At 33.6% G+C, this 14,594-nt stretch overlaps 2 protein-coding genes across 2 annotated transcripts; one reads left to right on the top strand and one right to left on the bottom strand.

The window, feature by feature from the left end:
• The first annotated feature begins 2,381 nt into the window (after positions 1-2,381).
• LOC148622062 (5-taurinomethyluridine-[tRNA] synthase subunit GTPB3, mitochondrial-like) lies at positions 2,382-10,380 on the top strand. Its single transcript, XM_088571574.1, has 9 exons — positions 2,382-2,453; positions 2,864-3,200; positions 3,833-3,968; positions 4,524-4,677; positions 5,207-5,279; positions 6,515-6,658; positions 8,517-8,682; positions 9,270-9,632; positions 9,853-10,380. Exons 1-9 carry the CDS (start codon positions 2,442-2,444, stop codon positions 10,085-10,087), a joined length of 1,620 nt encoding a protein of 539 aa, XP_088427700.1. The 5' UTR covers positions 2,382-2,441; the 3' UTR covers positions 10,088-10,380.
• An 871-nt stretch (positions 10,381-11,251) lies between these two features.
• LOC148622061 (uncharacterized) lies at positions 11,252-13,792 on the bottom strand. The gene is made up of 2 exons (XM_088571575.1): positions 12,471-13,792; positions 11,252-12,196 (listed from the first exon to the last, which is right to left on the bottom strand). Exons 1-2 carry the CDS (start codon positions 12,898-12,900, stop codon positions 11,463-11,465), a joined length of 1,164 nt encoding a protein of 387 aa, XP_088427701.1. The 5' UTR covers positions 12,901-13,792; the 3' UTR covers positions 11,252-11,462.
• Positions 13,793-14,594: the final 802 nt, after the last annotated feature.

Raw genomic sequence — 14,594 nt, 5'->3', positions numbered from 1 at the left:
ACCTATAATTTGTTATTTTCATTTTTGATTGTCATTTTTTTTTTCATTATATCTACTTAATGTGTTTTGCGTTATATATGTACATTTACTTTTCACTTAATTTGTTTTTATTCAACATTTTTTCAGTTTTTTCTGCCTTTCATATATACTGTGTTGTCCGATCTCACGTTTTATTACAGGAGATTTGTTGAATAAATTGTCTTAACCGCAATGGCTTTATCTTTCATTTAAGCATCCTTGTTAGGAAATATGAAACATATATTTTACTCATATTTCTTAAGCTGAAAAAAATATGTTACGTGTTGTATAGAAATTATAAGTAATGACTACAATAAATAATTGCCAATAGGTCTATGGACTTACAAACTGTAATTTTCGTTTTGCACATTTAATATCAACCGCTACGAAACCGAAAATTAAGTTCACACACCAATAAAAAAATTATCAGTTCGCCTATCCAGAAAAAAATACAACAATAAAGATAAAAACGCATGTCCCCTCAAAAAAAAAAAGTACACTACAAAGAACATAAAATAAACAGAATAATACACACTAAGTAACAAAAGTAAAGGAACAACTCTGACGTCACTAAAAACTGGGAGCATGGACTAGATGCACCGGTAGGGTACGCGTCCTCTGCTTTTCTAGAAATACCCAACCGAGTTTCTCATAAAAATTCAAGTCATGGGTAGACGAAAGAGGAAAGGAAAACTATGACACGGTGAACAAATCGGTGTTCATGATGCAGATGGATACATCGTAACGATCCACGAGTTCATGATGACGGCCATTAAAATTCTGTATATAATGATGACTTCAAACTTGTAGCAACATAACCCTGTTACAGAAGCTTAATTGTAAGATACAATTGTAAATAGCGCGATACAAAAAGTCTGCGTAGTTGCAGCAAGCGCTGGCATGACGTCCAAGTTGTGATAATTATGAAAACTTCATACGCAGGTACTGAAGGGATGTTGCCACAAATGAAAGGAAAGTTGCAACATGGAATGAAAGGTCATCGCGTTTGTATTATAGTATGGTCAATAGTTTTCCTTTACCGTCGATCTCTATGTGCAGGTCAAGATATGAGGCTCACTTCACAGTGTCTGTAGTATCTTTATCTCAAGTTTTTTGGTGTAGATGCAATGTATCAAATCTCCAAAACTATTGTTTAACAATAATATATCATCTATATAGCAGAAACTGAGATTAAAGGATCTAGCTAAACGATGTTCTTTCCTTTGGATCAGCTATAAAGTCGGCCTCATAACAGTGAAGGAATAGGTAAGCAAAAAGTGGAGCACAAATTGTTCCCATTAGGATGCCATCCGTGTGTTGAAAATGGCATGCACCACACTGGACAAATATGTCGTCGATCAAAAATTCCAACTGACGCGTACATGCATGTTCAACCAGAAATTACATAACAAAACAGTTAAATTGCTTTAAACATGTAGTAAGGAAGAAAAATAGAAAGAAAACGGAAACAAATATAAAAAAATCTAAGAACATAGCCAAAACAGAAGCAGAAACGAACTACATACGATATGTAGACAACAGAATAAAATACAATTAAATGAAACGGAAGATAAAGAAGACAAGATGTGTATAGAAAAAAAAAAAAAAAAGAAAAAAAAAACCGTGAGTTACATCAGCTGCTCAAGAGGTGCATAATCATTCATGATCTGTCAGCGGCACCCACCACACATTGCAAATGAGTAAAATCCGTTAAGTGTTTGATAGGTTGTCTATTCGGTAAGATGTGAAATCTAACTGATGATAACCGGTCTCATTTGTGAGATAGAAAGAACATACGTCAACACAATTGTGATGGCATGATATACACAAAGGCTGAACATATCCTTCTTTATAGCTTATTTATCGGAATCCTCGCCCTACAAAGAAAGTCCGTTTATACAAGTCGCATAACCAAATTAGCTAAAGTATAACCTTTTTGCTACTTAAAAAATACATCGGGTATCTTGAAGATATATGAATGTTTCCAAAATCGTCAAAGTTAAGTTGTGTCATATCTTAATATAACTCTTATATTTAAAAGCGTATACTTGTTCACACCAATCTACACAAAGAAATTTCAGGTATTTTAGAGTTTTTCACCCATTTTTGTTCATCATGTCAATAATTATGCTCACAAACGACAAAATAAATAATAGTACAGTAACTATTCATTCATTTTCTAATTGAACATAGAAGAGTTACACTGAAGCACTTTCAAATGTGTCACATTTACCAAACATATGTATACTTTGCATAAAAATCATTAAAAGTATAGGCTACAGATAATCGAATATATTAAACGCCATGCCTTCCGGAGGCACGTATATTTATGGTATGTGTAAGGAAAGTGATACTTAATTTAGCTTATACATTGACTGGTTTGCGGTTTCAGGTGCGTGATCATTTGACAGTGCAATTTCTTAATGTTACATATGGTATGGTTAAAATCATTTATTGGTATTTATCTTATATGCGAAAAAAATAAGCAAACTATTTTCGTAGATATGTGACATTATTAGTAACACGATAAATAAATATTCCTTTCATAGGACGTAGTTGTCTAGAACCAGATCGGACTATCTAAATTCATGTTGTTAAGTTCGTAAGCGGCTTTAAATCAGTTGTGGTTATTAAATGCACGGCTTTTTGATACACTATTATATTAAGCTCAAATACTGATGGTTATGTTTAAAGATATTTATGTCTTACTTGAAATGATTGCCATTATATCGCTTTAGAAAAGAATTACCGCTAGATCGTTCGATAAAAGTAAATTTTCAAAGCTTAGGTTAGGAATTTGAAAATGACATAATTTTTAAATCATTATCTCTTTGAATAATTTCAGATGAAGTTTTGGAGACTGTTTGGTATTTCGGCTAGTTATTCCAGACATCAGTCATGGAGAACGATATTTTCAAGATTCAGCTTACGTGATTTGACTAAAGATATTTCCAGAACATATTCTATATACACATCGAAAGAGACAATATTTTCTCTTTCCTCTGGACACGGGAAATGTGGAGTTGCTGTGATTAGGGTATCCGGTACTAGAGCTTCTGAAGCCCTAAAAACACTGTGTCGATACACAAAACTCCCGAAACCCAGAGTTGCAACACTAAGGACGCTGTTCGATAATGATGAAGATATTCCAATCGATCATGGTTTGATTTTATGGTTTCCAGGTAAGCTGTTCTTACTATGAACAGTTATCATCCTATCAACATGCAATTACTTAATTAAATCAAGCAAAAATTGGGTAATGAACTTCTGCTGGAAAAAAAAACTTACTAATCAATTGGGCTGTACATCAAAATCACAATAACTGAAAGTACATATTAAAAGATTTTCGTTATTCATTTTTTTTTTTGATATATGATCAAATAGACATATTTAGAACATTTTCTGGATTAGATATTATAAATATGGCCTTTTTTGATTATATGACTTTGGTCTCTTCAAAAATAGTTGTCCGTGTACTTAGTACATTCATGCAAAATAAGCACTCATTGAATGGATTCATTCGAAAAAACTATCAGCGTTTTTCTAATAATTGAAAGTTACGGTTGGTTAAATCAGTCATATCTTTCTTTCAAGGGAAAGAGATAGCGTTTTTCCATGGAGCCTTTTCACGCCACCGGAAGAATTAAAAGATTATACCAGACAATCTTTGAATTTCAATACCAGAAAAAGCGTTTAAATCACCATAAAATACCTTGCACAAGTTAAGTTGAATAGCTACTTTAAAAAAAAATACAATTAAAACTTATTAGCAACCAAAATCAGTCTCTCAACTGAACGCTCGTATTTTAAATAGGTCCCTTCAGTTTTACTGGGGAAGATTGTGTAGAATTTCAAGTTCATGGTGGTCCAGCCGTAGTAGCTGCTGTAGCGACGGCACTCTCTCGGATTCCCGGATGCCGCCAAGCAGAAGCCGGAGAATTCACTAAACGGTAAAATATTTTTTTTTGGATATCATGGTGAACTTCATATTTGCTACCTGCTATTAATTATTATATCCGACAATAAAAAAGCAGTGAAATATTTTTTTTTTAGATTGATGAAGCATTAAACTGAAACTGTTTTAATTACGATATCCTTATTGTATGAGGAACATAAACGACTTATCCCAAAATATTATCTTTGTAACCAAAACACGCTGATGTCCACAAGAAAACTAGTACTGCTTTAAAACTGTAAATTTGTCAGACTTAATAATTTATCTATATAGGGACTCCTGGCTTTCTTACGCCGTACTGTAGTTTCCTGTATACCTTATTGTAAATGTTGTATATAGCTATCGTGCTTATTGTATTGTATGTTGCATGCTGTAATCTCTGTACCAATGTATATTGGCTTTATGAGAATGAAGATATATATATGGCACAATGATTACGACAAAAATTGATGAAAAAGGAAAATCAGGGAAAATGTAAAACATTTTAATTATTACACATAAACTATTTATTTTTATTTCAAATAGCGCATTAAAACAGTGATTATTACAGAGCCTTTTTCAACAATAAACTTGATCTGACTGAAACTGAAGGTTTAGGAGACTTAATTCACGCAGAGACTGAAGCGCAACGGCGCCAAGCGCTAAGGCAAATGGAGGGGACGTTAGGAAAACTCTATAACAAGTGGAGGTCCCAAATTATAAAAGTGAGTTTAAATTCAATCAAATTAGACATAAAGAGATTTATGAAAATTTAGATTTTTTATTTATATGTTCGCCCGTCGCGCCTTCGATATAAAATCTGCATAGTTTCTGGGGTCAAATTTTCATCAAAACTATAATTAAAAAGTTTGAATTGTAAGATTGAAAATGATACATGATATGCACCATGATTTGAAATACTTTGTAAACAGACCATTTTTGCTCAGTTGTATGTGACTTATCACTTGCTTCCCGTGATGATGCTTCAACATATCAAACCCTTTCTCGCTTTCATAATGTATTGATTGCATTATTTAGACATTGAATAGCCATTGATGTTTCCAAATACAGCTGAGAATGTAATCGTAACATGTATGAAAAAGGGTATTTTACTGAAAATTCAAATAAGTCATCATTGTTCAAATACGGATTTAAATGATAAGTTGAATGGGTAAATGTTTTCTCATAATATGAATTATTAAAAAAAGAAGTTAAAACAATTAATTTGTTATTTCATCTGGTTTCTTTTAACAGATGATGGCGGACGTTGAAGCATTTATTGATTTTAGTGAAGATGAAAATATAGAAGAAAACATAATATCAGATGGTAATTTTAACAGTGTCATTCATTATGACTGTTTCTTATCAGAAAACAATATATTACTGTTTAAATACAATGGCTGTATTAGCATCTAGAATGCAACCTTCCTTTACAAATACAAAGACTGTGTCAAAGCCTTCAAAGTCGGTAATCGTCAAAAATTCTCTGTCACTGATTTGGCTTACTTTCAACATCGGAAATGGCATGAATGCGGTATGATCTAAAATCGGGTGAATTCCGCTGAAGTATTGGTTCCATTGATATGATTATGTACTCTTTCATAACCGTGATGACCTGAATGTTTTCAATTACCTGGAACCAGATTAATCAACTGGCAATGGCTATATATAGATATTGGAGTCCAGATAATATATATGACCTAAAAATAGTCAGTTGTAACGAGCCCCTGTGTTTAAATCGAAAACTGGGTAATATTATATAAATTCAATGCTAACCGATCATTTCATCTTTTTATGTAAACTTTCCGTTCTGGTACACGCAAAACACACAAAGGCGTGTATGATATTTTTTTAAAGAGGTACGTTGTAACGATCTTTGGGTCGCAAATATATTGACCAGGGAACCAGATTAGGAAGCAAATTAAACAAATGGCAATGGATATTCATAGATATCGAGGCCCTGCTAATGTATATGATCAATATAGTCTTGTAACAAGCACCTGTGCCTGAATCAGAAACTGGGTAATGTTCAATGCTAACCGATCATTTCATATAAACTTCCTGTTCTCATACAAGCAAGAAACACGCGTAGAACACACGTGTATGATATTTAAGAGCTACATTTTTGTCTCGTATGAAGCTAGTCAGAAATGACGGTAAACGCGGCACAGATCTGCACATTACATGTAGTATAAATATTTAAGTATGCAAATCATATGCGAATATAAAGTACTGAAATTACGACTGCAAGAAGTCAGTAACAATATAAGCGACTTAAAAATACCAAGTCGTTACACTTTTATGCCTTTCAGTTAATAGGCCTTTTTTTTCTAATTTAGGCAAAAATAACTAGATGTCCTTAACTTTGTCGAATTTTACTGATATATCTCAAAATTTATAAATGATTTTAAAATTTTCGAAATTTGGAACTAAAATCTTACCAAACATTCCTCTCCGTGTCCATATCCTCGATACGTGATACTTTTTTCGATAGGATTGATGGTTTGTTCAAAGCTAACAAGTTATCATTTATTGCTTAGCACACCCCATCTTCCATTGTAGTAAATGCCAGAATAACCAGTACCCTTACAGAGATAACAGACCATCTAAATGACAACAGGAAAGGAGAACGTTTGAGGTCTGGTGTCCGTGTGACAATACTTGGTGAACCAAACGTTGGTAAAAGTAGTCTTCTAAACATACTCGGTGGGTATTCTCTGAGTGATAACGCCATACACGATGGAAGGAACATTATTTCCAAGGAATTATTTTTATTACAAAATTGTTATGCATTGTTAAGGTGAACTCAGTGGTAAGAGTATTGAAACATAGTCTTTTTTTCAGAAGCAACATTGCGTCTAACCCTTACGCAGTTTTACAGTTAAATCTCCAGATTCACGGTTTTTCTAACGCCCGTTAATTTACGGCCATTTCCTGAGAAAATAAATTCTTAGTTTATTGATCTGATTGATATGAACGACGATTTAGTTGATTTGTATAGCAGTATGAGCATTCGGTGCTACAATGATCAAGCTAAAAGCAATTGCTTGTCAACAGAGGTAAAAGTGTACCGTTTTCTCTATCTTTCGTGAATTGCTAATGTAAACAAAGCAAATGTTGTCTCATTTTTAACTTTTTCACCTCAAAACGGCATTCCATTGCTTTCAAAGGAAAACCGGGCACTTCTTATATCATCATTTAGTCTACAGAGTTTTCATACTTCCCATAAATGCTGTCATTTTGGCAAAAAAAACCACGGAAATTGGATATAACGCTGATGCTTGTTCACGAATGATTGTAAACAAGCACCTGCTTTTAGCTTGATCATTGTAGCACCGAATGTTCATATTGCTATATAGATTAACTAAATTGTCATTATAAAAGAGCAAATTAATTAGGCTACCCACTTATTTTCTCAGGAAATGGCCGTAAATTAACAAAATACCGGCGTTAGAAAAACCGTGAATCCGGCGTTTGAACCGTAAAAGCTTCGTTAGGGGTTAAGCACGGTGAGCAAGATCAAGCATACCTTTTAAATATATATATATATATATATATATGTGCACACTACACAGACTTAGGTCTACAATCTGTTGATTGTAGAATTACTAAGTACTGGAAACTGTAAGAATCAGGCAAAATTATTTAAAAAACAAAATGTATATATTTTATGACCATAAAAGATGAATTGACTTTTCGTTTGTCTTAGAAGTGTCAAGCGAGTTCAAAGTTGCAATAGAATGATAGGGGGTAAAGTGGGTTATCTCCCTTTGATGAGGATATTGCAATGTATTTCAAATACTTTGTTACTCGAATTACCGGCACTTACAGGAGAAATGAATGACACGTGTACAGTTCAGATAACATTTTAAAAGATTTCGTGGAAAGACTTGTTTTTTTACCATGCTTTACCCACTGCCTGATTCTTACATATAATAGTACTTAAATGTTATTGTTTATTGTAATTCAAAACATGTCATTTCTTTTTGCATGTACAGCTCTCCTACACATTAAACGTCTACTGAGTGGAAACCTTTAGTGATTTTGAAATGCTCCTTTAGTTTGCTGGACACTCCAGCACAAGTATATTATTGCTGCTGGACCATAAACGGAAGGCATCTTCTTGATTTTCCAATGAAGCCATTTGATGTGTCGCATAAAAAGGCCGCTGAAAATCTAGCAAGCACAATCGTGATAAAGTTTTTCACTTTTTATGATCTTTCTCGATTTTTAATCAAAAGTTTAAATTATGAAACTTTCAAAAAGCGAAATTAAAACTGTATATTCAATTTAGTATTTTCAAAGTTATAAATATAAAAAAAGAAACTCTTAAATAATGACTAGTTTTAGAATTTAAAAAAAAATTAATTGTTTGATGAAATAAAAAAAAAAGTTCGGTAAATTTTTGAAATTTTGTAACTTTGATCAAAAATCGAAAAAAATAAATTTGGAATACTTTTTAAAATATTGAATTGTTAAGTATTACACCGACCTTAATATTATACTAAAACTTAAATTCAAAATGGTAAGCGGCAGTAATATCTGTGATATTTATGTTTTGAAGCCCAACGACCAGCAGCTATAGTTTCGGATGTTGCTGGAACAACGCGTGACATAGTAGAGTCAGCAGTGAATATATCAGGGTATCCAGTACTGTTCAGTGATACAGCAGGTCTGAGGGAATCAGTTGATGTTATAGAGAGAGAAGGCGTAAGGAGAGCCATTGAAAGGTGAAGTATACATTTTCCATATATATGTTTGAACTTTGTGACCTCTTTAAAGGCTCCCATGAGTAATCGTTGTTGTGTTTGTAGTTAAACACAGATAATTTTTTTTCAAATTTGGAATAATTTTATTTTCCCCCCAAATCCCCCTTCGCTAATAAAACGATTGGTGCCTTGGGGAATATATGAACATACATACAATAGTATTATTGAACTAGGAATTGTGATCATTACGTCAATTTTCTAGACTAGACACAGCGACTTGTAACAATAATATATTGTCTATAGACTTTAAAAATTCTACGGTTGTCACAATGACCTGATTGACAAATATGGATTGTCTGTTTCAAATATAAGAAACCATCTAGATAGTATTCATATTTCACAGGACATGGTATTCAACGAGGGGCATAGTGATCGTCTTGCTAGAATAAGAAAATAATCAACCTTCCTGGAAATCTGGTTTCACCCCGGGTCTTAATGGATTTCGGGCTGTTTGTACTTATTAAGTTTTTTTGGGCGATTTGACTTGCGTCTATTTTCCTGTTTGTGTTTCTTGCATCGTATCATTATTGCATTTCCTCTCATTTCAGAGCCAAGAACTCGGATCTAAAAGTGATAATGTTATCAGCACCAGATCTGGATAAATATATAGACAACGGTTACTTTGATATCAGCTCTTACCTTATCCGTACATTACAGCGTTTGGGACTGCTTGAGTCGATGTCAGATCATTCCACTGGTTCTTGTAAAAAGGACAGTGTAGAACATAGAGATAAGCATAATTTTACCAAAGACGTCCTTGTGGTCATAAATAAATGTGATTTAACGAAACAGGAAGAAAACATTAAATATTTGATGGAGGACTCAGGACTTCAGATATGCATGACATCGTGTACAGATGAATCCGGAATTTCCAATTTTCTGGAAATGTTAAAAGAAAGATTGAAATCCCTGTAAGTATATTGTATGATACCCTATGTTCATACGCATTTGTATATGTTGTAGAATTAAATTGTAGTTTTATAAAGATTTTAGTTTGCTTGGATGAATATACAAGTTTAAAGTGTCTTTTCAAGCACAAATGTTTATATAGGAACAGGACACTGTTTCGTCTCCAAGCTGTAATTGATGTATCAGGATTGAATAATGCGACAAAAAAACGTTCCTTTTCAGATGTGGAAATCCACTGGTAGGAAATCCTAGTCTAACACAGACAAGACATAGACAACATTTATCTGAGTGTGTAGGACACCTTCAAGAATACATGAGTTATATTGACATGAATGATGTGGTTCTGGCAGCAGAGTGTTTACGGAAAGCTACTAAAGATATAGGTCGAATAACCGGTAGGATAACATCTGAAGATATTCTTGACATCATTTTTCGAGATTTTTGTATTGGAAAATAATTGTTCATATAAAGATTATTTTTAAAGATTTTGCAATGCACGTGACAAAAGTGATTATCCTGCATCAGAAGACGTGCTGCTCACACCAAAAACCAGGGATTATCCTGCATTCAGGAAACGTGCTGCTCACAACACAATATCAGGGATTATCCTGCATTCAGAAGATGTGCTACACACAACACAATGTCATGTTTAAATCAGTTGTTTATTTGTGTAAATTAAGTAGACAGGCATGTATGTCATCTTTGTAATCACCAATTCAAAGTCAAAATGAAAACAAATTCAGTAAGAAATTTATTTAATTGCATCTGTGACTGAGGTTGATGTACAATGTATAAGGTTTATAAATCAAAGTGAAATTCCTTCCGTTAACTCCGTGTATCTTTTCCTTTATTTATTAAAGAGGTATTTTGCTTCTTGGTACTGACATAACTATATATACAAACAACAAGGCAACACAGACTGATAGAAGAAGTCATTAGTGGTATGGATTCTTGTGGCACAATTTATAGATATCCATGCCCTTATACCTAAGTTCAGTGGTTAAAGCTAAATTCAGATGCTTGCTTTTAAACTTTTTGTCCCTAATTCCCAGACAGTATGAGAATAATCCACAAAATACCAACCAACCTTCTTTTTTTTGGTATAAAACCTTGTAAAAATATTATCAAGGTCCAGTACATGTACCTTATATTTAAGTACTTCTCCGTCTAAGAGTCAGGCAAAATGTGATTAAGGTGTGGTACATGAAGGAAAATACATTAACAAAGTATTCATTCTCAATAACCTCCAGAAATAACCATCGAAATATTTGTAAAATTTGCCTATTTAAGCTATTGATAGGTCAAATTTAGTTGAAATGCACTATGGAAAAATGGCGGGAAAATTCTCCCGTACTTTTTTTAAGCAGTCAAAAAATATCTACGCCAGGATAAATTTAAATAGCTTTTCAGTTGTTTTCTAGATGAATTGAATATATTTGTGACAAAACAGACCAAATTGAGAAGTATGATGTGTCACCCATTGCCTGATTCTTACACAGAATGGTATTTAAATCACACGAAAACCAACCAAGGGTCTACGTAAGGACGAGCTCAGCGCCACACCAATTACTATAACGCCAACAAAAAATGCAGTCGTCTAAAAATTGCTAAGTTCTACAACTTGTACAGTATATGACAATTTAATGAAGTATGTATATCTACCAAAATAATTTTGGATATTGAACATTTAAAAAAAAACAGACGTTTTCCCAATGTCTTGTACACGATGGCAATACGACGATGTGATTGGAATATTCTTCATTAGCAAGTCCGTTTAACATTTCTTTTAAAGATCTTACAATCATATTTTGTCATATTCACTTGTATTGTCCTTACATATTATTCTGTAATCTCGTTAGTTCTATTCGCAGCTTTGCATTTTGTAATTCCATATTTTCATTTTTCAGCCGTAAGTGTTCTTTTTCAAGTTTAAGTATTTCATATTTCCTTGTCATTATTTCAGTTTCGGTAACATTCGCTGAGGGACATTGATACTCTTGCCCAGTCGATAACGACCAGTCGGTTTGTACTGTTGCAGATTGTCTGTATGGAATATTACTCCATCTTTGTCCAGTGTTATTGCAATTTACTGAAGAATCAGTTTCAGAGCTCCTTTCGTGTCTTGTATATTGTTCCGTTGGTTCTGGTTTGATGATTACACCGGGCATATAAATTCTTTCTTCATTAAAATTAGTGGCATTTTGACTTGAATTTTGTTCAACTCTTTCATATTCTTGTTCATGGCTACTTCGAGGATGGAACTGCATAGAATTTTCAATATGTGGTGGTATTGCCCGGTTTATATATTGGTGCACACTGGTGATCCCTAATGACATGTTTGTCGCTTCAGGGCCAGATAGTGTATGCCTGAACTCGTTTCTCTCCGAGTCTTGTGCACTGATTGCTTCTGTTTCCGTGGAATTTGCATCAATGTCATTTGTTATTGAGCATGTCGTTGGAACGCGCTGCATTTCATTATGTAAATCTGGAGTGCCTTTGGAGAACACGCCACTTGTGGGGTTTTGTCGTCTAGTTTCATTCTCATGCGAAGTTAAAGTTTGCTGGTCTAGAAAATAAGAAAATGAATGTTATAAGACGTCAGATAGTATGAATGGAAACAAAATACTCAGTATTATGATCAGATATCATGAAAACCTTAAATGTTTACCATATCCATATTTCACTGGCTTATATATGACTTAAGTTTATGAATTAATGGTTGGAAAGGGAACATTTAATTACACGCTGTCACTTTGTTCGACTGTGTCCAAATGACCAAATACAATTATAAAAAGCAAGATTATCTTAAGATTATTAGTTAGATAACTGAAAGTACCTACCCGATTCATCATGCTTCTCTAATTCCGATTCCACAGACGATTGGGACATATCAACGACGTCATCGATGTTTGGGGCTGCACCTGTCGAACTAGGCTGATTTCCTGACTTTCTTTTTTCAGTGAGTCTCATATTTGACCATTTTATTTTTATCTCTCTAACACTTCGTCGGTGTAGTCCTAAGGCATTGATACTGTCCGCTATCCTTCTCCATACGAGATTTTTTCTTGCATTTATCATAGCATTTGTATGCCTAGAATTGAGTAGTTCGTATTGATTGTCTATCATCTTTTTTAACACTTGAATTTCCAACAGTTCCCAATTCTTGTTCCGAATTCTTTTTGATTTAGTAAACATGAAAGGTGAAAACTGATTAAACCTAGTACTTTGCTCCATATTCAATGAATTTTGCCCTTGTCCATCCGACTGCATGTTTCACGTAAAGTTCACAATCGGTAGCCCAAGTAATGTTTAATGACCTTATCTTGTGTCCCTCTAAATAGATCTTAATGATCGTATAGGCTGGTTGCTATGGTGAACCACTTAATAACGGCGTTACATTAATTTAATGACTTGGTAGACGCAGATACAATCGATGAAATGTCGTCTGCTACACATTAATATAATACCACGACGGTATAATGAGATCATTATTGTATTTTAGTCTGTCATTAAAAAGTTATAAATAACTTAAATGTATCGCTGAAGGCTTGTTGTCAAATACACGTTCGACTCATTTCATTATTTCTTTTAACTTTAATTTATTTCGTTCAACTATATGTAAATTATTTATGTCCTATTGCGACCATTTTTTTCATGTTCGCTACAACCCTAACATTATATATAGGATTAGTCAAGCGCGATGACCGCTTAACATACAAGTAAACTAAATACCTCAGCGCCAAATGTCAATCATTTAATAGCAATATCAACAACACACAATCTACAAAAAAACAAAGATCAATGCCTTCGATGAACCTGAACGTAGTCCTGTCGCTATTTATATCACCGGTCTATCCGATTAACCGGTTTAATTGCACACTACAAGTGTGGACACAGACTGATATTGCCTGAGGGGCAAGTATGGACGCAGACTGGTATTGCCTGAAGAGCAAATTTGAACATACATACGTGGTCTTGAACGTGTTTGCATTGTCTAGAAAACTCTTCCATTTATTGATATCAATAATTGAATTATGCACATGTTGATAAATATCCATTAACAGATGTCACTAAACATCTAAATGGGGAACTAATTCCACAATGACTTGCCAAAACCATAGAACAAGTCATATACATGTACATATTACAATGCTTATTCTTTCTTGAAGGTGTACTTGCATGGATGTGTTGAACTTGTTATGTTATGTTAAGGATTGACCATTTAACTTTATATAGGTTAGCTTGGTAAAATTCTGGACTCTCAGTTTTTTATAGATTAACAGAAACCTACATTGTGGTTTCTGTCAGTTACATGGATGGCCCTTATTTTAAAATAGAAGGGGCCATAAACTCAAAGTTAAATAGGAGCATTCCTCTAGTAGTTAGTAAAATCATATCAAAATTTCATAACAATTGATCAACCATAACTATAAAGTCATCGCACGAAAACCAAGTGAATATGGACGACGACACGGACGACGCTGTTACCAATATACGACCGCAATGTTTTGCGTTGACACTATTATATTAGATATATACGTATAGACAATTACGGGGTTTTGGCATGCTCCATTTTCAATTACTGTCAATTACTCTTCCTTAGGACCAACTTAGTAGTATGTGATTTGCTAAGAATTTACATTTATAAGGTGTTTGTTTTTACACTGATTTACTAATTGTACATTTATCTAGTTTCTGCATAGTGGAAAGAATTCTCACTTACAGTCATGTACTCAACAGAAAACATTCGAAATTTTAATGGAACAAATTTAAATTACAATACCGGTATATGAAGGACTTTAAGGCTAAATTCATCGATGCAATTGAAGAATGTATACCTACCTCTTGGAAAATCGATTTCAGAACCACTTTTGAAAACATAAAACCCAAACCTCATATTATTTGTGTATATATAGACTACTACTTCAATACAAGAGGTTGGGATTCCGTTCCTCCACACCCCA

The sequence above is a fragment of the Perna viridis genome, chromosome 3 (assembly GCF_037379345.1).
Source record: "Perna viridis isolate PV_CMFRI_1.1 ecotype Kerala chromosome 3, ASM3737934v1, whole genome shotgun sequence".
Classification (NCBI taxonomy): Eukaryota; Metazoa; Mollusca; class Bivalvia; order Mytilida; family Mytilidae; genus Perna; species Perna viridis.
The sequence above is the reverse complement of the archived record's forward strand: the minus strand, read 5'-3'. Positions and strand labels throughout refer to the sequence as shown.